The 24,971-nt window shown below is 42.7% G+C and overlaps 1 protein-coding gene across 2 annotated transcripts in view; it reads left to right on the top strand.

Moving 5' to 3' along the window:
* The window catches only part of hectd4 (HECT domain E3 ubiquitin protein ligase 4), a 40,364-nt gene extending 16,505 nt beyond the window's left edge, over positions 1-23,859 (top strand). For both annotated transcript variants that reach the window (XM_015037279.1, XM_015037278.1), the window contains exons 19-76: positions 445-598; positions 686-789; positions 1,630-1,828; positions 1,951-2,070; positions 2,158-2,262; positions 2,364-2,527; positions 2,649-2,894; positions 3,032-3,224; positions 3,305-3,409; positions 3,513-3,601; positions 4,169-4,341; positions 4,451-4,586; positions 4,669-4,813; positions 4,926-5,092; positions 5,183-5,329; positions 5,417-5,601; positions 5,691-5,844; positions 5,928-6,208; positions 6,311-6,497; positions 6,596-6,677; positions 7,610-7,812; positions 7,963-8,098; positions 8,259-8,441; positions 8,571-8,735; positions 8,836-9,005; positions 9,988-10,103; positions 10,190-10,293; positions 10,650-10,811; positions 10,945-11,093; positions 11,210-11,289; positions 11,476-11,639; positions 11,729-11,966; positions 12,085-12,221; positions 12,310-12,436; positions 12,890-13,027; positions 13,196-13,332; positions 13,421-13,581; positions 13,665-13,846; positions 13,935-14,140; positions 14,427-14,557; positions 14,646-14,851; positions 14,936-15,115; positions 15,961-17,354; positions 17,671-17,878; positions 17,961-18,184; positions 18,356-18,501; positions 18,593-18,696; positions 18,950-19,073; positions 19,467-19,657; positions 20,051-20,197; positions 20,421-20,540; positions 20,626-20,781; positions 20,914-21,017; positions 21,548-21,769; positions 21,873-22,039; positions 22,130-22,325; positions 22,506-22,728; positions 23,347-23,859. In XM_015037279.1, the coding sequence (XP_014892765.1) occupies positions 445-598; positions 686-789; positions 1,630-1,828; positions 1,951-2,070; positions 2,158-2,262; positions 2,364-2,527; positions 2,649-2,894; positions 3,032-3,224; positions 3,305-3,409; positions 3,513-3,601; positions 4,169-4,341; positions 4,451-4,586; positions 4,669-4,813; positions 4,926-5,092; positions 5,183-5,329; positions 5,417-5,601; positions 5,691-5,844; positions 5,928-6,208; positions 6,311-6,497; positions 6,596-6,677; positions 7,610-7,812; positions 7,963-8,098; positions 8,259-8,441; positions 8,571-8,735; positions 8,836-9,005; positions 9,988-10,103; positions 10,190-10,293; positions 10,650-10,811; positions 10,945-11,093; positions 11,210-11,289; positions 11,476-11,639; positions 11,729-11,966; positions 12,085-12,221; positions 12,310-12,436; positions 12,890-13,027; positions 13,196-13,332; positions 13,421-13,581; positions 13,665-13,846; positions 13,935-14,140; positions 14,427-14,557; positions 14,646-14,851; positions 14,936-15,115; positions 15,961-17,354; positions 17,671-17,878; positions 17,961-18,184; positions 18,356-18,501; positions 18,593-18,696; positions 18,950-19,073; positions 19,467-19,657; positions 20,051-20,197; positions 20,421-20,540; positions 20,626-20,781; positions 20,914-21,017; positions 21,548-21,769; positions 21,873-22,039; positions 22,130-22,325; positions 22,506-22,728; positions 23,347-23,483 (10,474 nt within the window). In that variant the 3' untranslated portion in view covers positions 23,484-23,859. The remainder of the gene's footprint in view (positions 1-444; positions 599-685; positions 790-1,629; positions 1,829-1,950; positions 2,071-2,157; positions 2,263-2,363; positions 2,528-2,648; positions 2,895-3,031; positions 3,225-3,304; positions 3,410-3,512; positions 3,602-4,168; positions 4,342-4,450; positions 4,587-4,668; positions 4,814-4,925; positions 5,093-5,182; positions 5,330-5,416; positions 5,602-5,690; positions 5,845-5,927; positions 6,209-6,310; positions 6,498-6,595; positions 6,678-7,609; positions 7,813-7,962; positions 8,099-8,258; positions 8,442-8,570; positions 8,736-8,835; positions 9,006-9,987; positions 10,104-10,189; positions 10,294-10,649; positions 10,812-10,944; positions 11,094-11,209; positions 11,290-11,475; positions 11,640-11,728; positions 11,967-12,084; positions 12,222-12,309; positions 12,437-12,889; positions 13,028-13,195; positions 13,333-13,420; positions 13,582-13,664; positions 13,847-13,934; positions 14,141-14,426; positions 14,558-14,645; positions 14,852-14,935; positions 15,116-15,960; positions 17,355-17,670; positions 17,879-17,960; positions 18,185-18,355; positions 18,502-18,592; positions 18,697-18,949; positions 19,074-19,466; positions 19,658-20,050; positions 20,198-20,420; positions 20,541-20,625; positions 20,782-20,913; positions 21,018-21,547; positions 21,770-21,872; positions 22,040-22,129; positions 22,326-22,505; positions 22,729-23,346) is intronic.
* Positions 23,860-24,971: the final 1,112 nt, after the last annotated feature.

The following is a 24,971-nucleotide window of genomic DNA, read 5'->3' as shown; positions in this document are numbered from 1 at the left end:
GTGTGCAGTCATTAATTATTTATATTAGAAGCATAGTCAACACTTAGCTATGTGGGAGAAATAGCAGCCATTATTAAACAAGGTTGAGTGGAATGGAAAACAGCTAACACTGAATCATTTTACTAAAGTAACAGCTTCCACACAGAAGAATGTTGTTTTCAGTGGAAAATGATCAGGCGTTGTAGTTCACTGGTCAAAAGTCAGTTTCCCAGTGAACCTTAATTTTTGTAGTGTGTAAAGATTAGCACACTTTATCTTTCCACCTTTTTGTTTAGCCATTTTATCACAAAACACATTTTAGTAAAATACAAGTCAAGGTGTTATTTCTTTTCTAAACAAGCATAGCAAGTTATAAAAACACCTTTGGGAGATTTTTTTGTAAAATGTATATCTTTTTACTTTTTTATGTGATTACATTTTCCCTTCTTTTCCTTCCTTGTTCAGGTTGAAGGGATTGGAGCAGGTGACCAAGGCGACCATGCTTGGGCACCTTTTACCAGTGCTACTCACCTCTCTGATGCATCCCACCTTGCAGACGCTCACCCTTGCTGATGCCCTCATGCCCCAGTTGGTGCAGCTAGTGCTTTATACCAGCCAGGTCAGTATGGCCAGTCTTTTAGAAATATTTTATGACATATGATGAAAGGTCATAAAAATGCTAATTTATTTTTTTCAATTTTTTTAGACTGCCTTGTTACTCAAGACTCAGTCTCTCCTTTTCACTGAGGATCCTCTACCTGTCGGTGGCTCTCTCGGGCAGGGAGCTAAAGCATGTACTGCTGATGACAAGTGAGTTTTCCAAAGCGGAACTACTATTAAAATAATTAACATTGCATTGTTTTTCTGTAAATGTTACATAAAATGTATTCATAACCCTTCAACCTATTTTTATTGTATTTCATTACAGCCACAAATGTCAAAATATTTTAATAGGATTTCAGGTGATATACAAACACAAAGTAGTACATAATCATGAAGTCGAAAGAAAATAAAACCTGGTTTTCAACAAAGTATGGATTTGTATTTTCTGTCCAGAGTAACCAGTTATCTTTAGAAGTTATCTAATTAGTAAATGTCTTGACAGGATAGCCAAATACGCCACAAATCTGGCAATTACGAAAGTGTTTCAAGAAAAAAAAATTGTTTATAGAAAATCCTACTTTGTTATGAGCTGTGGCGAAAAGGAAGACGGAAGAGTCATCCACTAATTTTGGATCATTTTAATTATTATAAAATGATCATCTGAGTACAAGAACGGGTAAAACTTCAGTAGAAAACTGGTAGAAACATACTTCAAGCAAATGTAACGGAAGCAAAAGGTGACCTTACAAACTCAAAAAGGGGTGAATACAAAGACTCTATTGTGTAGATTCGTTTTATTTGTGAAAGTTTTGATTTTGAAAATCATGTTTGATTTTTTTTTTCTCCACTTCATAAGTAGTCATTTGTGTTGGGCTGCCACGTAAGCTCCCACAAAAATACATGCAGGGTTGCTGTTGTAATCTTTCAACATGGCAAAACATTCGAGGACAATGAATGCTTTTGCCATCCACTCTAACTGAATGATACAACTAGTTTACATCATAAAGCTTTCTGAACACCCCTGATTATTTGTGTCATTCAAATAAGAATTCTCGATGAGCGAGAAGAGGCCGGGTTCTTGACTGGACTGAAGATCCCTGCTCCATGGGCTGCTGGGAAAACGGTCGAGACGATGCACCCTGTGAGGGATAATTACAAGTTCAAGGAGACGGTGCACATCCCGGGAGCTCGCTGCCTGTACCTGCGCTTCGATGCCCGCTGCTCCTCACAGTACGACTATGACAAGGTAATAACTCTGTCAACTGTAAGTACAAGTAATCCTCATTCTTTGAGACTTCTGCACATATTCTGTGCAGTTAATTGTAACAGCCGTGCCTGTTTACACATTCAGTATGTTGTGTATTTTAGCTGGTTATCTATGCTGGTCCCAACACCAACAGTCGTAAAGTAACAGAGTATGGAGGAAACACTCTTGGGTATGGAAGTCGCAGTGTCTTAGGAACGGGTTGGCCTAAAGATCTTGTAAAGGTAATCTGAAATCTGAATCACAGATGTATAGTGAGCCTGTATTAGCCATTGTGTTTTAATAGTTTTTTTCCTGTTTATCCTATTCAGGTTGAAGGCGATACTGTTACATTTTCCTTTGAAATGAGAAGTGGCCGTGAACACAACACTCCTGATAAAGCCATGTGGGGGTTCGCCTGTACAGTCAGAGCTCAGGTAACAAGTGGAAGTACTTCCACCTCCATATCCCCAGCTGATTATTCACACCCGCAGTGCGAACGTCACCCCTGAACACACCGTTTGTTCTTGTTCGACAGGAGTCCTCTGAGGATGTCTCTGGAGGCCTCCCCTTCCTTGCAGACCTCGCACTGGGTCTGTCAGTGCTGGCCTGCTCAATGCTCCGCATTCTTTACAACGGGCCAGAAGTGACGAGAGAAGAAGAAGCCTGCCAGGATTTGTTGTGCTCAAAGCTTTTGCAAAGGTGATGCAGCTACGGGGAAATGTTTCTCAAAATGTCCTCCGCTTACCGATTGAAGTGATACTGCAAAAGAACGTTTGGTGGAGATATGTGATACTTACAGACTTTTCTTGTTTTATTTTAGATGCCAATGGCAGGTGGAAGCAAACGGTGCCATCTCTCCAGCTCTCACGCCCAGCCCCTCACCACTGCCACTCACTATTGAGGAGGACCGGGAGTTTACCTACCCGTCTGATGTTCTCATCCCGCCTCCTGGCCTCATGCCCGGGTCCTACTTTGACCTGCCTCGTATCCGCCTTCCTCCAGGCATCATGAGCAGGCTGAGGGAAGTGTCTGGAAGGGCTCGACCACAGTTCCGCCCCAGCATCAAGTAAGGGAATCGTTCCATCACATGGAAAAGACGTATTGCCTCAGATTAAGCACTGAGCAGGAATTATTATGTTTTATTGTGGAAGCATTTTTTTCTAAAACACAGATTTTTTTCTCCTTCATGTTGTTTTGCGCCAGGGAGGTGATCCGTCCAGACGTCTTAGAAGAGGTTATTGTTTCCTGTGTCATTAAACATCTGAGTCTGGTGGATGCTCTCCAGTCACTTGTGAACTATCAGTACAGAGAAGATCACACAGAGGAATATGACCTAGTCTGCAAGATTATGGCTGAGACATTTAAAAAGATCAATGCAATGGAGCGTCAGCTGCAAGTGAGTCTATAATTTGAAATTACTCACCGTGCTTTTGAGAAAATCCTCAAATATTTTCTTATGTCCTGCTTTGCTTTCAGAGTGTTGCAGAATTGGAACAGAAGTGGCAAAATGAGGTAGAAGAGGCTCAGCAAGGAAAACTGGAGAACAACACTCCTTTTTTTCACGACTATCACTTCTTTGAGGTATCATTCAGCTGTCCTGTCTACATTATGCTTAAGAGATTAGAAAATAGAAAACACCATAGTTGTTTTATTGCCATTGAAATTGTTTTTTTTTTCTTGCCAGAACAAAATGAAGGAACTGGAATTACTATGTTCCCTGAAGGAGGTTCCATTCGATTTCAGTGATTTAGAGAATGTTGTTCTAGCACTGAGGTACCTGGAACTGGTGCTTTTAAAATGCTTTAATCTTTTCATGTACAACCCATTGTGTTGATATTGTATAATTTGTTCTATTTTTCCTTTTATTTTTTAAAAACTGTTTTTCTCACTGCATTAACTTTACACTTGCATGCAAAAAAAAAAGCCAATTTATTCAAATGTGCTTGTAAAAAGTATTTACAATCATCGGAAGAGTTAACAGTGGTCTAGTCATGATGATTGCTCTGAAGTGAGGTTACTGTGCGGTATGATCAACAGACATGATATTAGGGTACATTTATCCTACTAAATACCAAAATAACTGTTAATAATATACTGTTATATTACATTATATTACAGCTGTTAAGAATATGATATTTTGTTATGCTGTACTTCAGTGATGAACGTTTAAATATCTTGACAAATACTGAAACTTTTGCATCTGATTTCAACACACAATGAGGAAAAAATCCCAATGAGTTTCATATTTATTTTTATATTTATTGGATATACTAAAATAATGGCCATTTTATAATGGCAGTTTTGGTAGTCGTCACTAACTTTTCATGTATTCTCAAACAGGGAGAAGTTCTTCCAGGAAGTAAACGCCACACTCATCAGAGGCATCGTCCCACTGGCTAAAACCAAAATGCTTGTAAAAAGTTTGATGAACCGCTCTGAGCTTCTTCTCCACGTTACCATCGCTCCACACTGCAGAAGCCTAACCACCACACCAGCTGGGACTCCAGGTCCAGGTATTCACTCATTTAATAAAAAAAAAACAAAAAACAACTACATATTTACAGAAAAGCAATTGGTGACATTTTCCTCAATCAAGCAACATTTGCATTTTGTTTGTGACAGCCTCCAAGTCGGTGTCAGATGCCAAGACAGTGATCCCCTTGGTCAAGCAGCCAGTCTTCTTACGCAGCATGTCTGCACCCTCTGACCTGGAGATGATTGCCAACCAAGATTTAGAGTTTACACATGCTCCACAAAGGTATCTAGTTTATTGGTAATTGGATTAGACATAAAGTACCACTAGGACTTCAAGTTGAATGTTTTACTCTACTTATTTTTAGAAGGCGACACCACCCAACCAGTCATCGCAGCAGCTCATTCACCCTGCTGCAGTCTCTGGCCATTGAGGACGGCAGAGACAAGCCAACATACAGTGTGCTGCTGGGACAGCTATTTGCTTTCATTGGAACCACACCTGATCAGGCTGTAAGTTTTGGAGACATTATTATCGCCTGCCTTTTTGTTGGAAATATTTGTTACCCCCTCCAAGTGAGAAATTCATGTAGTGAATTCTGGTTTGCTCTGTCCGGTTGTGTAGGTGTCGAGCAGCAGCTTCCTGTCGGCTGCGCAGACACGCTGGAGACGAGGCAGCACGCGGAAGCAGGCACTCGTTCATATGAGAGAACTGCTAACTGCTGCTGTCAGAGTAGGTGGGGTAACACATCTGGTGGGACCTGTTACTATGGTGCTACAAGGTGGCCCAAGGTAAGAAAAGATGCCACGAAAACCTTAATGTTGTTTTCTAAGAAGAGTGTGCACAAAAACATGTTTTTCTCTACATATCTGTTTGTTCAGGATCGAGGAGCTGACCTGTGGTGGAATGGTTGAGCAGGTCCAGGAAGCTTTCGGAGAGACCATGACCTCTGTAGTGTCACTATGTGCTCGCTACCCTATTGCTTGTGCCAACAGTATTGGCTTGCTTTGCACAATCCCCTACACCAGGCAAGTCAATCAACTTTGACGTTTTGCCAGACCGATCCTTCACTCGGTACAACGAGTCAGATTAACTTATCTGATCTGTCGCTGTAGGAGTGAGGAGCAGTGCCTTGTTCGAAGTGGACTTGTCCAGCTCATGGATAGACTTTGCAGTCTGAGTGGTCAGAGAGAATGCAGCTCAAATGAGAAGCAGACCAAAAAGCAGAAGGTGGCCACAATGGCTTGGGCTGCATTTCAGGTACTGGCCAACCGGTGCATCGAATGGGAGAAAGTGGAAGGTTTGTGGTCTGCTCTCAAGTAAAGTATATTTTGTTATTGTGGTATGTTGTTTATTATAGGTCACCTTACTTGGTTTTCTCTTTTACAGGCGGTTCAACAGATGCAGTTCATTCTGGCCTGGCAAGGCAGGTTTCCAGCCTGCTGACCAATCACCTAGCCAGAGCAACAGAGTGCTGTGGAAATCAGGCGGCTGGCAATGACGCTCTGCAGGATGTACTCAGTCTGCTCAATGATCTTTCCAGGTAGAGCAAAAGCACTCCATGCATATCTATGTTATTATATATTCCTTCTGTATACTTATACATCCCTTTGTTTTTCATCCCAGGAGCCACATAGGGAAAGCCATCCTGAGCCAACCTGCCTGTGTTTCTAAGCTCTTGTCCTTACTGCTTGACCAGAGACCCTCTCCAAAGCTAGTTCTTATCATCTTGCAGCTATGCCGAGCTGCACTGCCTCTCATGAGTGTTGAGGACTGTGGAAACGTGGCTTTGCCCTCATGGAGTTTCTCAATAAACCCCCTAGACGCTGAGCAGCAGGATGCCAGTGACCCAGCATCACGTATTGCTGCTTTGCTTCTGGCTAAGCTGGCAGACTATGTAGTGCCAGGTTTGTGTCTCCGGCCACGAAGGACTTACTATATGTGCTCCTCCCTTTTCTTAAAACGATTTAAAAGTAATTATGATGTTGCTTTTTCCTTTCACATTTAAGGGTGTCAGACCCTTCTTTCTCCCAGCTCCTCCGAGCCAGACACCAGTCTATCCCGGGCCAGCTCCAAAGGAGCTCTCAAGACGGAGGATATCGGGGAAGAAGCAGAAGCAGTCGATGGCAAGCTGTCAATTTTTATCCACAAAAGAGAGGATCAGTCATCCCATGAGGTTTTACAGCCTCTTCTTAGGTACTATTTCTTGTCGTCGACCAATTTCGATTTTTGTTGGCAAAATTAATATCAGTTTTTTCTGACTTGAATATTTTTCCACTCGCTCCAAACTGCAGCAGTTCTGAGGGGCGACCTTTTCGACTGGGCACTGGGGCAAACATGGAAAAGGTGGTAAAGATGGACAGAGACATGACAAAGGCAAGAGTTTATATTTGTGTAAAATAAAATAAGTTGCTGTAACCATAAAAAAAAAAAAAACATTCCTTCCTAAAGTATAAGTTTTCACGTCGCCATTTTATAACCACAAACATAAATGCATCCCTTCAACTTGGACAAGCTTTCATGATGAAGAGAGGCATCACCACACTGCCACCACCATTCCATGGTGTTTCCATGGGGATGGTGTTTTAAAGGTGATGTGCTGCGTTATTATTGAAAAAGGAAGACTGGAATTTTTTATTGTTTAATGCTCCATTTTCCTGTCTGGCTTGTCGATTTAGATGGAAAGCAGTGTCTTGGTGGGATCACCATTGTGCCATGCTTTTCCATTTTTAGATGTTTAAAAGTTGTTTCATGTGTTGTTGAAAGGTTGGGATATTAATTTATAGCATAAGCCTGCTTTTAACCCTGCCTCCCTTAACACACACTTTATCTTTGACCAATTTGCTATATTCCTTGGTCCTTATGATGCTATTTGCTCACTAATGTTCTCTAGCAAACATTTTGGGCCTTAACAGGACAGATGGACACATAAAGAGAGTATATTACAAACAGGTGGTGCTTATTTACTAATGAGAGGCTTGCACTGGATTTTATTAAGAGGTTTTAGAGTGAAGAGGGCTGAATACAAATGTAAGCCACACTTTTAATAGTTTTGTTTGCTGTAAAAAGGTAAAAACTATGCATAATTTTCCTTCTACTTTCCAGTAATGTTTCATTGTTTTGCTCCCTCACAAACTCCCATTAAACTACATTGAAGTTTTTGATTGTAATATGACAAAATGTGTTCAAGGCGTATGAAAACTTATGCAAAGTACTGTATATACCTAAAACATGTCCATGCCTTCTATCAAAGCAAGTTTTCTAGTTGCTTGCTAAACTTTGTATTCGTACAATTTTTGTTGCCGTAGAGTGGAAGCTGTGAGGTGATCACTGAAGAGGCATCGGCTGCCCTGAGGAAGGCCAACAAGTGGGCTCAGTCTGGACTGATAGTGAGCGTCGGTCCACCTGTGGAGACGATGGCTCAGGAGGCGGCAGGGGGCATTACAGCTGGCGACAAAAAGAAAACGGCACAGACCGCCGTTTGTAGGGACAGGAACGCTGAATTGGCCAGGTGCTACTTGTTTGATATGGTGATGAGATGTTCAAAAGAGCTCAGCTTTTACAATGTACAAAAGCAGGAAATATTATTCATATCGAATTTGTGACGGTTGGAGATTTTGTCCGCGGTTTAACATTTCTATATACAATCGCCGCACGACAGGTCCGACCCAGTCCGGCCATTCATCAGCGGTCACGTTGCAAACAGTATGGCTGCTGAGGTTATTGCCCTGCTGCACAGTCTGCTCACCGCTCCAGAATCCAACACTGCACAGATCTGGACAAGCACCGTCGAAAAAGTAAGACATAATCATTCTTTTCTATTTCACAGTTTCTATGCTTCATAGCGGTGCTGAACACTGTTCTTTGCAGCAACTGCTAACATAATGCTAGACCTTTACATATTATTGCAGTTTAAAGCTTTTTTATTTCTAAATAATGTTTTCCCTGTTTTTTTAGGTGCTTTCCAGAGCTCTGATGTTTATTCCTCAGCTGGGAAAGTATGCTGAGAGCATCTTGGAAAATGGTAGCAGCAGTGGCAGAAAACTAGCCAAACTGCAGGCCATCGGCAGACAAGCTGTTGCTGCTCTTTGCGCACTTGGGGGCTTCAAGGAGACGATTAAGATTGGTTCTGAAGTCCAGGTCAGTAAAACAAGACAAGTATTTTTCTTCATTATATATATCTTGTGCTGTTCTGCTTCTTATTATATATCGCCGTTAATAGTCAAATATGATTGTCGGCATTGTTACAGTCATTCATCTGGTTCACAGGTGGTAGGTAAAGGAGTTCTGGGTAGTGTGGGCATAGTAATGTCCATAAATGAGCAGGAGGGCATTGCTACTGTCAAATTTCCATCCTGTGAGTACAGAAGAGCTTGCAAAGCCTCAGACGTCCTTACAGTACCAATATCACGCCTCTGCACTCCCAGATCTGAGGTGAGAATTCCAGTCACATTACAGTTCTTATTACTATGGAAAATAAGAAAATGAAAGAAAATCTCTTATCCTTTTTTCTCCCTTTTCTGATCTCTACTAGGCTCTTCCCATCTATAAGCTCTCAATTACAGAAAAGGTGGTTCAAGCTGTGCAGTCTATGCTTCTGCCACAGGAGGGCAGTCTCTCCATTCATACGTCCCTACCAGCTACTGGAGATGGGTCCAGCCCAGTAATGGCTGCAGTGCGCTTGCTGGCTGAAATCAGAACTAGGTTAGGGAGCGCTATGATGGATATATTTGACTTGTTTTGGGAATTGTGACTGATGGAGCTCTGCTAACAGGCAGAAAGAGCTCTGTAAGAATTTGGAAACATATGAATTCTTTTCAAAATCTGCAAAGTTTATTATAGACATAAAAAAAATAAATATTGGACAGAAAGTTCTTTTTTTTTAATTGAATTTCATGTATTTCACCTTTAAAGTTTGCACTGTGAGATTGGTTCTCGAGTACATGGTATTTTGAAATATTTGCATATTAATATTTCATATTTTTTGTGTAAATATTTAATTTGCAAATGCAATAACATCTTCCCAACATCTATTTAGTGGAGAGTAATAAACACATCAATTTCATTTGAACTAAAGTAAGTGCTCCTACTATCATAAGGAAATTGGGAAACCCTATTTTGTTTAGATTGAAGTCTTAACCTTTAATGGTGATTGAGTAATTGAGGTCTTAATGCCTCTGACTTCACTTAAGAACTCTTTTTTATTGCTTTTTGTGCAATAAAAAATGTATATTAATGAAAGCTATTATTGATGTAACAATTAAATGACTTTTCATAGAAAGTGATACCAACTATTTACACAAAAAAAATTTGTAAAAAAAACAATTCTACCTATTTGAGCATCTGGATTATAAATATTTATATAAACCCTATTGCATTTAATTTTGTGTTTATCCTGTTGGTTTTTTTTTTTTTTTTTGGTTTTGTATAAATTGCCTTGAATTAAAAGAAACCCTTTTAATTTCCTTTCCCTTTCACCTCCAGTTTTGAACAAATATAAGAAAAAAAAGAAACTTACTTGATGGTATTTTGCCTAAGCGTTTCCTATTTACAGCAGAATGATAGACGCAGTATCTGCAGCCAGATTCCTTTTCTGAGCATCCTAAATGGAGGAAAATGTATCTACTTGTAGACTTAAATTTTCATATAAAATATGACTGTTAAACAAGTTTATTTTTTTTCCTAGGGCATGTCTGGTGATGGCACAGCTCTTGGAGGATAGCTCCTTCTGTGAGGAGTTCATTCAGCAGTGTCCAGCTGCTGTGGAGGTTCTAAACCTAGTTGCCCAGGAGTGCAGCCCTGGTGAGCATACGAGGAGCATGTTAAAGAAAGCTTCTCACCACTGGTCTGTATTTGTCTGACAGGTGGCCTCTTTTCATCTCGTGCAGGAGAGCGTCTTGGTATGGTTGAGGCTCAGTGTGAGAGAGTAAGAATGCTGTACCGGGACTGTGCTCGGCCACCGCCTCCACCACTGCAGACAGACAGACGGCAGGTAGTTGGCAGTAATTTCCTCCTTCTTCTTTTTTTTTTTTTTTTTTTCCACAAGTAAGAGCATTTAACACATAAAAGATGTCACCTCTCGTGTAACATGTCTCTGTTGTTGTTTTTGGATAGTCGACAATATATATGACTGCAGGAGAAAAAAAAATCTTGTATTATTGTCAAAGAAAGTTTTATTACAACTTTAATTCATTTAATTTTTTTCCTTTTTGTTGAGGTAAAAAAGGAACACAGTGAATGATGTTCATGTGTTACGTATGTTTGGATTATATTTGTGATTTAGTAGCTCTACTTTTGACTGCCTAAATAATTTTGCTCCTTTCTTCTTTAATCTGCTCGTTATGCTAGCCCAAGGAGATCACTTGGTGTCCATCCAGAGTGTTTCCTCCAGTCCGTGCTTGCTTGTTCTCCTCCCGGCTGACCTCTGTCACCTTCCTGGCTGATCCGAGCGCCGGAGGTGGTCTGCCCCGAGGAACTTTTATCTATGCCACCTCTCCTGTACCAGTTCAGGTATGAAGGTCTTAGTAAAGTCAGATTGTCTTGCAATTATTTTTGCCATGACAGAAGTATTGATAAAATTACTTATTACAATGCAAGTTAAGGATGTCAACAGTGTTGTTTTTTCCTCTTTCTGTTGCTGTAGGCACCATCCTTTTACTGGGAGATAGAAGTTGTCTCCTATGGAGACTCTGAGGAGGACAGTGGGCCAATAGTGTCCTTTGGTTTTGCTACAGAGGCAGAGAAGAGAGACGGAGCATGGACCAACCCTGTTGGCACATGTCTGTTTCACAAGTAAGTGCAGCTATATATTACTTTCTTTTTTTTATCACATAGTGTTCTGTAGGACTTGATTGCTGACTAACGTTTTTGCCTGTGTGTCCATCTCCTGTCTGCGTGCAATGCGTCAGTAATGGTAGGGCGGTGCATTACAATGGCTCCAGTCTGCTACAGTGGAAAAGTGTCAGACTTGATGTGGTCCTACTTCCTGGTAAGATAGGAGAATAAATATGTTTCCCATAATGTTTGAATTAAAGTCTCTGTTTTGTTGACATAAAGTTGCATACATTGCTTTTCCAAAAGTATTTTTTTACAAGCAAAATGTTAAAACATTCCCAATGTGTGGTTTTGATTTGGCTGTAATGTCAATGATGATCTTTAATTTGGGTAAATACAGGCGATGTGGCAGGAATTGGCTGGGAGCGCTCAGAGGGCACACCGCCCCCTCCTGGCCAGGCCCCTAAAGGAAGAGTCTACTTTACTTACTGTGGACAGCGGCTAAATCCTAGTCTTGAAGATGTAGCAGGTGGAATGTGGCCTCTTGTCCACATTCAGAAGAAGGTAAATCTATGCTAAGATTAAATTAAAAGCTGCTTCTCTAGTTTGATCTTATGCAGTATACATTTTTGTTTCTCTCCATTTTTTTGCAGAATGCAAAGATCCGTGCCAACTTTGGAAGCCGGCCTTTTGCATACGCAGAAGGCCAAGCACACCGGAATGCAGCTGACTTATGTGTAGACCTAGCAGAGGAAATAAGTGCAAATTTTGAAGCGCTTCCCTTTGCCATGGCCTCAGACAGTGATAACGATGCAGGTGCAAGTGTCACTTCCGACTCTGGCTCTCATGGCCCCCCCTGTCGGATTGCAGCCGTTGCAGTTCCTCAGCAGCGTATGTCTCTTGCGATCGTTTCAGTGTTTTATCGAAAACGCACAGACTTCCATTTTTGTTTACACGTTGCTCCTGCTAATAATCAAGTTTTCTCTTTTGACTTTTTCTGTTTTTACAGAGTACAACAGTGATCTGTCGTGCCATTACAAGGTGGAGCTGAGCTATGAAAACCTGTTCACCTCTGGGCCTGACTCACATCCCCCACCTATTGCTGATGATGAGAGTGATGACGAGGATGATGACGATGTTCCCAGAGTGAGATTAGTCCTCAGCACCTTTATGCTGCGTTTTTCTCCTTTGTTTCTTCTTTTTTGTATTAAAATTGATTTGGGTTTGACTTTAGGAGGATCACTATGCTCTTCTGGTGAAGGCTTGGGAGACGAAAGTATTCCCTACTATTCGTAGGCGGTTCCGTAACGAGGCTGAGAGGAAATCGGGCTTGGATCAAATCAAGGGAGCCCTTCAGCTGGGTAAAGAAGATAAAGAGATTTAACTTAATTGACACTTATGACTTAAATCACTGAATGCAGTATTTTAAATATACATATATATTTTACTGAACAGAAATGGAGAAATTGAGAATTTGACGGTAAATCACTGTCTTAAATCCCATAAGGTTATTAGTTTAGGTACATTAAACGGAGCAGATTCTTTCAAGTCAAACTAAATGCAAACAGTATTGTGTTTAACTAATTTTACGTATATGAATATATAATGTTTAATGAAAGTATGTTTTTCTGCTTCAATAACACAAATACACAAAAACACAACACCACTTTTTCCACCTGAGAAAAGGAGGGCAGACAGGAAGTACACACAAAATGAGAGCAATTCTTAGCAGTTCTTGTTGAATATCTACTCTCTCCTACCTTAGACATTGTTTGTGTAATTGACAATATTTCTGTGCGTTTCCCTGGAAACAGGCATGGTTGACATCGCAAGACAGACAGTGGAGTTCCTGTATGAGGAGAATGGTGGTATTCCTCGTGACCTCTACCTTCCTACTATTGAGGACATCAAAGATGAGGCCAACAAGTTCACTATTGACAAAGTCCGAAAAGGTACCGCATTACGTATTTAAAGATTTTTTTAGCATCACACAGTGGGACTAAACATCCTCGTAGTACTTCATCGCTTGTTTTGAGATGTATTGAAGCATTTACTGTCACTCACATTTGGTAAATGATTGTAATGTTATGTGACTAACATGACATACTTTATCCACAAAGGGTTGACTGTGGTCATCCGCTGTCCTGACAGCAATAACACCAACAGCACAACCGGAGGAACAGCGCTGCCCAAGTTCGCTATCCGTGGAATGTTGAAAACGTTCGGTTTGCACGGGGTTGTGCTGGATGTGGACTCCGTAAGTCTAATCATTTGTGGTGGGCTTTTTTGTTTTGGCCTCACAACAGATTTATTTGTAAACTAAAGCGTTTCATGCATTTGTTCAGGTGAATGAACTGGTGCAGGTGGAGACGTACCTCCGCAGCGAAGGTGTGCTCGTCAGATACTGGTACCCCATTGAGATGCTCGAACGTCCGCCAGCAGGTTCTCGACGCACTGCGGCTAACGGCCTGGTGTCTTTGGACAGCAGTAACATTCAGATTCATAGGTAACATAAATGCAAAGGGAATAAGTGTGATGCATCTGAATCAAAGATCTGGGTTTAATATCGGTGTCGCCGCTTTTCTTTAGGGAACTCCTTCGATGCGAAAGCGCGCTCGCTCGGTTATACTGTCGCATGGCTCTGCTCAACATCTTCGCCCCCAAGAATCCCCACACTTTCACTCGTCTCTTCCACATCCCTGCGATCCGTGACATAACTCTGGAACACTTGCAGCTTCTGTCTAATCAGCTGCTGGCTCCACCTCTCCCTGGTGAGTGGAAGAATACATTTTAAAGAACCGTATTTCTTTGTTTGTCATGGGAATTTTCTAAGCTATGCTAAATTCTCTCTTCCTGCAGATGGCACCATCAGCTCCAGCTCCATTCTCTTGGCTCAGTCGGTGCTTCACAACCTCGAAGGTCAAAGTTGCTCTCCCACAGACCTGTTTTATCAGGGCAATGCTCAGCCCATCCGGGAGTGGTTGACCGTGGCCATCACTCGTGCCTTGCATCAAGGAGAAGAAAGTTTGCTGGAACTCACAAAACAGATTTGCTGTTTCCTGCAGGTCAGCTCTACAGCTGGTGAAATTATTAACTCATCTTCAACTTTCCATGTTTTCTCACATTATAACCACAAACCTAATAATGTACATTTAGCTTGAAGACTAATAGTCCAATTTGGTCTTTTTGATCCACATGTTTCTGTTCCCTAAAGGCTTGTGACAAATTGGTGACAGTAAAGTGAAGAAATGTGAAAAAGACCAAGGAGTATGAATGTTTTTGTAGTGAACTACATGCTTCTGGTTATCTTCTCATTACTGCACACAAACTATCTCGTTGTATATTTTTCAGAATGCACCTGAGCAGTTTACATCTGAGGAGTTTCCTGTTCTGGAGTCAAAAGTTAGTATGGATGTTAGTTTTCCCGGAGCGGCGTTTGTGATCGTCTCCTGCAAAGAAAGTCAACTGGGCTGCCGCAAAGAGTGAGCCACATCAAACACACAACTGAGCTTCCTTGGCTTCACTTTTTATGTTTTTGAACTTATTTCTTATCTTGTCAAAACCTTTTAGCTCAAGCTTGTACAAGGCCCCCTGGGCTCGAGTCATGGTTTATGGCCTGGGCCACAAAGTGCGAAGAAATGGCCAGCTGAATCTGATGGAGGCAGTGTGTTATCCTCTAGATGCCTCTCCTACCAACACAGGCCTTACGCCCCCTCCCACCACAAACCAGTACCCCTCTGTTATCATTCCCACTGACAAAGTGCACATCAAGCTGGGTGAGTGTTTTCATTACGAGGAAGAAATTCTTAAAGAATAAAAAGAAGCGCTTCTAAGCGAGTTCGCCCTTGTTTTGGTTGTAGGAGTGTCACCCCCTCCTGGTGCTGTGCTGGTGCTCCACTCCTTACCACTAGAGTTTCCTCTGGCGATGGCGTTTGCAGAGCAGCTGTTGACGTGGAAGCTGGGGGAGAGCAGCGAGCGATCCGAGGATGAGTTGGACACTGTGCCCTCATCGGTGCTGCTGCAGGTGGTAGAACTGCTCGGTAGGTTTCCTTTATTTCACCAAAATAAAAGCTACACATTGATCAAGGTAGTACATGCTTTCTTCTGTCATTGGTGACATTATATACTTTATGTGTTTAAAGTATTAATTTGGTAAGTAGCTTTTTTTTCTTTCTTGTTAAAGGGGCAGTATTATGTAAAACCTGCTTTTTTGAGATTTACGTTCTAATGTTATTCTCTTATCTAAAACATACCTGGAGTGTTGTTTCGATTCTTTTACGTATGTTTGAGAAATCCTTTAATCTCCCGTGGCAACTATTCAGGGTACCTAAACGCTTGCTCTCACCAAATGCTGCATTTTTCATGGAGCTCCTCCTTGGATCTGCAGTCTCTAAGCCAAGATTCTGCCTCACAGAGTAGCCCTCTCCTGCGCCTACCCCACTCGGCTCCTTCAGACTAGCCAGCAGCAATCGGCAACCACCTGGTGGAACTGCACATCTGCTAAGCTAATCATATGAGCTACTCCTCAGTAGCATTGTCAAAGTTTAATGGAGAAATGTTGTCGTGATGACTTCCTAAAGGTGGAGTGTCGGTAAGAGCAGGAGCATCTTAAAGAGACAGAGGCCCGATTTCAAGGCTTGCCAAATCAAATTTCGTTCAAGTCATGTTTGATATAAACAGCATTTCTATAACTACTGAGAGTAACATAGTTAAGTGATTGTGACATTAAAAAATGCATAATACTTCGCCTTTAAACATATGCATTTAAACATATGCATTAAAATTTTCCAGATCAAATATTGATTCAAAGTTGCTAAACTTTATAAACTCCTCAAACACAAATGTCCTAAGATCGCAGTTTCTAACATTTCTGTCTTGTTTATAGGCGGATTGCTTTGGACTACTGATCTGGCTCCCTCCATCAAGGAGCTCGTCTTTCACCTGTTGGCTGAACTTTTGCGGAAGATCCACCACTTGGAGCAGCGCAAGAGCCCCGCTGGCCTTTCCAGCTCCATTGCTCTGCTGCTGAACCCCTGCCTGGCAGTCCTAATGGCCCTGCAGACAGAGCTCCGAAAACTTTACGACAGGGAAACTCAGGGATGGGCGGCTGGATGCGCCGGAGGAGGATCGTCATCTGGGGGCATAGCGTTGGCGCTGGGGGCAGAGCAGAGCCGGTTCTCCACCTACTTCCATGCCCTATTGGAAGTGTGTTTGGCTGTGGCGGAGGTGACGCTTCCTCTCAATGTCGGCAGCTCTTCGGTGGGACCCCTCTCCTCCACCAGCGCACCGAACCTCAGCGACTCTTCCTCGTCGTCTTCGTCGTCCCCGGGCCAGACGCCACAAAGCCCCAGTTTGCTTTCGAAGCGTAAGAAGGTGAAGATGAAGCGTGAGAGGGCAGCAGCTGCTGTGGCAGCAGCCGCCTCCGGAAAGAGAACAAGCGGAGGTGCGAGGCTGTCAGAAAGCGACAGCGCCCTCCTGAACATGGCGGGCAGCAAACCCGAGGACATGCTGTGGTTCCACCGCTGCCTCACCCTCCTGATGATTCTGAGACATCTCGCCAATAAGGACCCGCAGGGCTTAAGCGTAACCAGCGACGCCGTGACGGACGCTTGCCAAGCTCTAGTTGGTCCCACGTCTCATAGCCGCCTGCTGGTGCTCTCAGGTATCCCCACACACCTCGAGGAGGCGGTTGTTCGAAACGCCATCCGCAGGGCGTGCAACGCACACGGAGGTCTGTTCAAAGATGAAGTCTTCATTCCCGTGCAGGAAGAGGATCCCAAGAAGAAATCAGGAGCAGGGGTTTCAAGCCCACACGACAGCAAAGCTGCTCCAGAACCTGACCGACCTTTTTCTACCAATGGAGGTCCTGAGAGTCCCGACAGCTCCAGCAGTGTCACTCCAGCTTTAAGTGTGAGCGCTTCGGCTTCCACCAGCCAGACCTCCATTTGCAGCTCCTCTCAGGGGGTCTCTCGCACAGTCAGTGAACTTTCTGTTGATCAGGAGCCTTCAGCTGTACCCCCGCTCACGCCCGCAGCCGCTGCTTCGGCAGTGACATACCCCCAGCAGGCTCCTCAGGACTCTCAGACTGTCTCCAGTCAGGAAAGTCTAGACACTTCACTGTGCAGCACGGGAAGCCTGGGGAGTCTCGGCAGTTTGGGGGAGCCTCTGGACAACACAGAAACACCGTCTGCCTCGGATGGAGCCTCTATGCAGACAGTCACTTCCTTTGAGAGCACAACAGCTACAGCCAGGCCTATCAAGGGCTATGCTGTCATTGAGGTGAGGTGATTCTGTTGCAAAAACATTCACACCGTTTGAATCAGTGATCTAAAACTTCATTCCTTGAGGGCCAGAGTCCTGCAACGTTTAGATGTGTTCTTTGTCCTGCACACATGGATGCCTCTGTAAGCAGGTTTACTGCTACAGAGTACATATATTACACTGTAATATTGGAGCAAGGTGTGCTGAGGAAGTCATCTACAAGTTGGAGTGCACCGGCCCTTTAGGATTGGAGTTTTAGCGTGCTGCCTTAAACGTTTTCAAATTTAGTTTCTAGAAATGAAATAAAACTAAATTTGCGTTTGGTTAAATATAGGTCCGCTCTCGAGCGAAGGTGGAAAAGATCCGTGCCAGTCTGTTCAACAGCGGTGACCTGATTGGTTTGTCCAGCCTGGAAGGTGAAGAGGAGCTGATGGAGTTAACCAACGAGGAGATCCTGACCGTTTCCAGTGTTAACCAAAGCCTGTTTGACACACAGGGAAGCTCTGCTCTAGAAGACTACTTTCTGGATAAGTCGATCAAAGGTTAGTGTTAAACATTAAAGTTTTACCGCTTTTATAGATTAACATTGTTTCTGTCAAATCTAATCTACCTCCCTTTTCCCAGGTGAAAAACTCGTACCTGGAGCGAGAGACGTCCTGACCGATATTTTTAAAAGCTGTGTGCACTCTGAGCAAATGTTGAGCCTCACACCGGCCAAGCCCGTTAAGGTGTCTGATATTTTCCTCAGCAAAGAGCAGATTAACTCTCAGACTCCAGGGAACCTGCTGCACACTTTCTTTACCAACGTTCGACCTCCTAAAAAAGTGCTTGAAGACCAACTCACTCAGGTACTCAAGGAGAAACTTTACGGTTCTCTGTCATACCTTCAACCATCCAACTTCGTATTTGGCTGTCATAATACTTCAGATCTTAAAATTGCTTCTTTTCTTCACAAGCAGAGTACTGTGAAAAGTCAAAAATAATATTAGATTTATTTATTTTTTTTATTATTCATTCAGATTTTACGAAAGTATGGAACGCCCAAGCCGAATAAGAACAAGTACAACAAAGCAGGAAAAGAACAACATCAGGGTAAGGTTGTGAGCACCAAGAGACCCATCACAAAGCCTCTGACCAAGGAGAAATCAGTCCTCAACAGTGTTAGGTGAGTCATTTTCTTGCAAAACCTCATATGACACGTGTGTAAAAAAAAAAAAAAATTGACATCAAACTAAATATTTTTTACTTATTTCCAGAACTGCGCTGAGTGAGAAGAAAACTGTCCTAAAGCCAAAATCTCCTGAGAAATCGAGGCCAGATGAGAAGGACGTAGAAAAATCCCCCTCTAAAAAAACTGAAGGTTGGCAAAAAAATCACATCTGTTGTGACTACACATAAATACATTCAACACATTAGATTTAGACTTTCATCTAAATCCATTCTGTTTTCTAAACATTGTTTACAACTTCCAAAACCATAATATCTGACTCAGCTGAATGTTTTTTCTCTTTTCATTAGATTGTAAAAATGTGGGACGGGGTTAAATTATTTTAAAGTAAAAGTAAGTCTGGTTTGACACAATAGTTTATGAGCTCTTCTATCGTTTCGTTTAGTGCCAGAGGAAAAGTTCCTGACACTGGAAGGCTTCCATAAATTTACAGTCGATCGGGCAAAGCAAGACATCCGCAGTGTGTGGCGAGCCATTTTGGCTTGTGGTTACGACCTTCATTTTGAAAGGTGAGACTTAAAGAATCATCTCGTCCACTCGAAATGCTGCAATTACCATCACAGCAGGAAAGATGTTCTTCAAAAAGTAGCTGTCAGTTTTGCCATTTGGTCTTCAACAACGTTTTATCTTTGCAAACTAACTTTCCATGGGTTAGAAAAGCATCTTGAATGATCAGAATCTTAAAAAAAAAAAAGGTAATACAGCTGTTGCTTGTTTTCAGCTCCACATTTCATCAGATCCCATTATAGCAGTACATCTGTCCCAGTTAGAGATGCACTGACCAGAATAAGAATTAGGAGATTCACATACTGCTAAAGTTTGTATAACTGTCTTAAAGTCTCGTGTTGTAAAAACATGTGTCTGTTTTTTTACGTAATGCTAAACCTGACTTTATATTGAAGGTGCACATGTATAGACACTCGCCACGCCCAGAAGGCCTGTAGAAAGTGGAGCTTGGAAATGGATGTGGCGTTGGTGCAATATATCAACCGGTTGTGTCGTCACCTGGCTATCACTCCAGCCAGACTGCACCCCCACGAGGTCTACCTAGATCCCAGTGATGCTGCAGATCCCCGTGTGGCCTGTTTGCTCAGTAAGTCGCTTACTTGCCTTTTTTTTTTTTTTTTCATTCTGAGCTTCTGCAGACGCTGCGGGTTCTTTGATAGAGTTAGCAGTTTTGAATCCCATGGAAAATAGTTTTAAATTATCTGGTTCCATCCTCTTATTAACTTTTCTGCCTTTTTTCAACTTTAACTTTCTTTTACTTAAAAAGGCATGAAAGTTAATGTTTTTGTTAACGTACTTTTAGATTTTAGAAAATTGTTGGAGTTCCTAGTTTTGAAGCGCTTGATGCAAAATTTGCGCCAGTTTTCTCAAATTCTGACTTCTGATCGATGAGCATATATAATAATTTCTAAAACATTCCTATCTGCCTCACACTTGTGTTTCATCACTCAGCTTTGTCTTTGTGATTCGGTGTTTACAGATGTGCCTGTGGAGAGCTTGCGCCTGCGCTTTGCTTTGCTGCAGTCCCTCAACAACACCCTGGAGAGTTTCTTTCTGCCACTAGTGGAGCTGAGACAGACGCACACATATCAGAACAGCATTGCGGCGCTGTTGTGTGAAGCAAAAGGTGAGCATCAACTCAGAAACGAATCTAGCAGGAATAAAAGCATTTGTACGAGATGCTGTGGTTTTAATATTTGAAGCATGCTAAGCAAATAATGACATACAGGCTTCATGCAAATAAACTGTTTCAAGTTGAGGCTGAAACAGGTTAGAAATTATTGCAAGCTGAAACTTTTATTTTAGTGCTTGAAAAATGTAATCTTTGTACCTCCATCTGCTTCTGATAGGCCTAGTCTTCTACGACACCAAGGTCACCGTCATGAACCGAGTATTAAATGCTACAGTACAACGTACAGCTGACCATGCTGCTCCAGAGATTACACTGGACCCTCTAGAGATTGTTGGAGGTAGACTTTCCTCCACTTTTCGTCACAGGACATTGTGTTTTAACCTTCTGGATATTGTAACACTTGTCTCCCCCGCCCCCTACAGGTGAAATTAGATCATCAGAAAACACCTACTTCTGCCAGGCAGCACGCCAGCTCTCCTGTGTGCCATCGTCTCAGCTCTGTGTGAAGCTGGCCAGCGGAGGAGACCCAACATACGCCTTCAACATCCGCTTCACTGGAGAGGAAGTTCATGGGACAAGTTAGTGCTTCCCTCATCATGCCCCCCTTTTTTTTTTCATGCCCCACTTTACTTTCATCTATTTTATTTATCGCTGTTATGTTTTTTTTTTTTAAATACCTAACTGCTATTGTGATGACTGTGTCTATCCAGGCGGCTCCTTCAGGCATTTTCTGTGGCAAGTGTGTAAGGAGTTACAGAGCTCAGCACTTTCCCTGCTGCTTCCCTGTCCCAGTGCTGCAGCCAACCGGAACAAGGTATCATTTCATTTCCACATTACATTCATCTTCCCATCAATGCATTACCGTAGCTCTATTCAGTCAGGATTTACGGTACTTTGTGAATGTTTTTAAACCCCTTTTGACCTGTTACAACCACAATTTGTGTTTTATTGAGACCTTACACTATAGAGAAATGCAGAGCAGTGTGTGATTGGGAAGAGGAATCAAAATGGGTAAAAGTGTCTTTTTCCGGATGTGGAAAGATGGTAGAGGCAATTTAAAAGAAAGCGCTTTGGAAAGCGGTTCTGTTGACTCATGAGGTCGAGTCTTTTGAGGCCACTTTGTGTCAGTCACATAAATTTCCAATAAAATGGACTGAAATTTGCAGCTGCAACGGGACACAATGTGTGAAAGTTAAAGGGCATGAATACAGGGCACCGCATCTGTTGATCTAGTATCATCATTGTCTCAGTTTTATGTAAAACTTATTGTAAAGAATATCATGAGAATGATGTTGTCATTGTGTAAATATTCCTAATCTTTCTTTGTTTGGCTTTTATCTCCAGGGGAAGTACATCCTGACTCCGTGCCCTATCAGCTATGCAGAAGAGCAGTTGTTGCACTTTTTCGGTCAGCTCCTCGGCATAGCCATCCGTGCAGACGTCCCCCTTCCTTTGGACCTGCTGGGATCGTTTTGGAAAGGCCTCGTTGGCGAGCCTCTCGACCCGGAGCAGGACTTGCAGGAAGCCGATGTGCTCACCTACAACTATGTCAAGAAATTTGCAAATGTGAGGAGCGCAGTAGGAGCGTTTTCAATCACACCCAATCCAGCCAGAGTTCATGCTTGCGGGGATTTTGATTGCCGTTTTCTTTTTTTCTTCCTCTCTTCAGGTGACCGATGAGAGCGAGCTGGAGGCCCTGTGCGCTGAGATCTCCTCGCAGCACCACTCAGGAGAAAGCCCGGAGTCGCCCAGCCGGCCCTGCTGCACTTTTACTTACTTCACGATGACGGGTGAAGAGGTGGAGCTTTGTCAGGGAGGACGCAGCCTCACTGTCAGGTACAGAGCAGCTCCTGGAGGTTCTGCCGTAGCTTAAAGTCACAGCCGCAGCACATTTGAGCGAGTTCTCGTTCTGTTTGCCCCGTTAAGCTGGGAGAACAAGGATGTGTACGCCCGGGCGGTGAGGAGCCTCCGCCTGAGGGAGCTGGAGAATGTGGAATGTATGACAGCAGTGCAGGCAGGACTGGGATCCATCATTCCTATGCAGCTGCTTACCATGCTCAGCCCTCTGGAGATTGAACTGCGCACATGTGGCTTGCCTTACATTAACCTGGAGTTCCTCAAGGTGGTGCATATATATATATATATATATGATAGAAAACACTGATATCTTTTCAACCGTGTGAGCATTTTCCAACTTTAAAGTCTATGAAAGCGGTGGTTTAATGATTTCCTTCTATCCTTGCTGTATTGTGTTTCTCAACTTTTACCTTAGTAAATCATCCCATTCTTCTGTTTTGTTTAGGCTCACACCATGTACCAAGTCGGTCTGATGGAGACCGACCAGCACATCGAGTTCTTCTGGACCGCCCTGGAGATGTTCACTCAGGAAGAGCTCTGCAAGTTCATCAAGTTCGCCTGCAACCAGGAGCGCATCCCGTTTACTTGTCCGTGCAAAGATGGCGGGCCGGACACAGCCCATGTTCCCCCGTACCCCATGAAAATCGCCCCTCCTGATGGAGCTGCAGGTAAAGGCCGACATGCTCCCTGCAGGGCCCTGACCGGGCTCAGGCGCTCCTACCCCTGCAGCTCTTGCACTGTATCAGCGCTGTTGCCGCAGAAACTGCTGATAATGTTGAGAAAACTGTTCATCTTGTTCACTTCAGACAGACTTTGAACACGGACTTATATATGATTTATATAATGAAGGAACATTGAGCATCTCTTTTTCTCCTTGTTGGATTTCACTTGAAGGGATTTAGATTCGAGTTTATCAAGTCGTGGTTATGATTCCTGATACATAAGATTGCTTCATCTTTTGAGCTTTTATCACTGTGACAGTTTGATTACGGTGCCCTGCAATAGCATTTATATCCCATGAACTTTTCCACGTCTCTTCACTTTACAACCTTAAACCTTTATGTATTTTATGTGATGCATATTGTCTTTTAAAAATATCTTTCACCGGACTTTGGGGTCTTTCAAAACGTAAATATCCATCAACTCAGGCAGGCTTCTGTATTCCAAGCACAACGATGCTACTATCGTGTTTAACCACGAGGATTGTGTTCAGGATTCTCTAGTATCCGTTTTCCACCTCGTAGGCTGAGAGTAAAATAAAACCCATATTTCTGTTTCCTCTCCAGGTCAGCCAGACTCGCGCTACATTCGAGTGGAAACGTGCATGTTCATGGTGAAACTGCCACAGTACACTTCTTTGGATGTGATGCTGGAGAAGCTGCGCTACGCCATCCACTACCGCGAAGATCCTCTGAGTGGCTGAGGAGACCCCGAGAAGCCGACATTCCCAAGCAGCAGAACCCAACATCTCACCACCACCTCCTGCCCCTCATGGATCTTTCTCTGAGACCGACCGCAGGCCGACACTCGCTGCTTCGCCATTGAGCAGCGAAGCGAAACGCTTTTTATCTCGAAAGGAAACCGACATATTGTTTTCATCGCCATTTGCCTAAATTCTGCGTTTTGTTTCATTCAGGGAGGATGATTTTAATCGGCAGTGATGGCTACAAATAAGTCTGATTTACTCTTTGTTGCACTGAGATTGTGGAGGGCATTGAAGTGAAACAGCTGTGAAAGAGTTTTGTTCCTGTATTCATTTTTTTTTCTTTTTTTTCCTTGAGCCAGCTATGTAACTTTAACAAAAATCTATTAGCTACCTTCAGAACAGCACTTTACAGTTGCAAATCCTATAGCTGAGCGTTCAGAAAGTGGTTTCTATCGGAGTCGATGAAGCCCTGAAGGCCACAGTGAAAAGCCTCCACTCACAGCTCAATGCTACCTCCCCTCCGTGGGGGTGACGCTCTGACCCTCGCCTGTCGCTGTAGGAGCCTCTGTTGTGTGACGAGAACCAAAAGGGTTTTCGGTGATATGATTACGATCAATTGGAGTCTGCTGACTTGTCTACTGTAGGAGCAGGTGTGAACAAATGCTGTACAGGGCTTTACGTAGTTTTACTGCCTGTTTTAACAATACGGCCTGCTAATGGACAAACTCATTTATGCCTATGTATCGGAGAACCTCTAATAAAGAGTCTGAAGAGAGGGTTTTTCAGTCATGTAAAAAGTCATGTTAATCTAGTAGTCATATCCAATCTACACACGTACACTGGAGGGGTTGGCAGTGAGTAATCTTCAGTTTTGCCATTCATTTATTGATTTTTCATGATTGAGGATGAGAGGTTTCTTTTTATTTCACCCATAACCAAATGTTTTTGCTGTGTTTAATTAAAAAAAAAAAGAAAAATTTAATAATCATCTAGTAAAATGTAAATAGACTGAGGTAATGTTTGCTGGCAGTTTTTACTCGCTTCTTCTCTTCACCTTCCGATTTCATTTTGAGTTTTGCACTACTCTTCCGAGAAAAGAATCTGAAAAACGAGCAAACTAGACGACGTCCGTCTGGGTTTCCGGTTTGTTGTGTTGCTGCTTTTTATGAATTTTGGGAATACCAGTAAATCTTGATCACCTTTGTCTTGTGCTCGGATGGTTTGAGTTTCTTCTACACATGGTGAAACGCGTTCTCTTGTGTGAGTGAAATCGCCATTTTACGTGGAGAAAACCACAGGACTGACTGCTGGTGCAGTGAAACTTTTTTTTTTTTTTTTTTTTTCTTTCTTTTTTGTTTGTTTTTATTTTTCCAGGATTTTGGGTTTTGGATGGGCTCTTTTAAAGGGTGACGTACCGCTGCTAACAGGGTTGCTCTCTCTCTTCTCTTTCTCTCTGACTTCTCCTCTGGAGGGGTAACAATAGGT

This window comes from Poecilia latipinna, unplaced genomic scaffold, assembly GCF_001443285.1.
Source record: "Poecilia latipinna isolate Pla-1442-1.1 unplaced genomic scaffold, P_latipinna-1.0 Scaffold400, whole genome shotgun sequence".
NCBI classification, from domain to species: Eukaryota; Metazoa; Chordata; class Actinopteri; order Cyprinodontiformes; family Poeciliidae; genus Poecilia; species Poecilia latipinna.
This window is presented reverse-complemented; position numbering and strand designations above follow the sequence as displayed.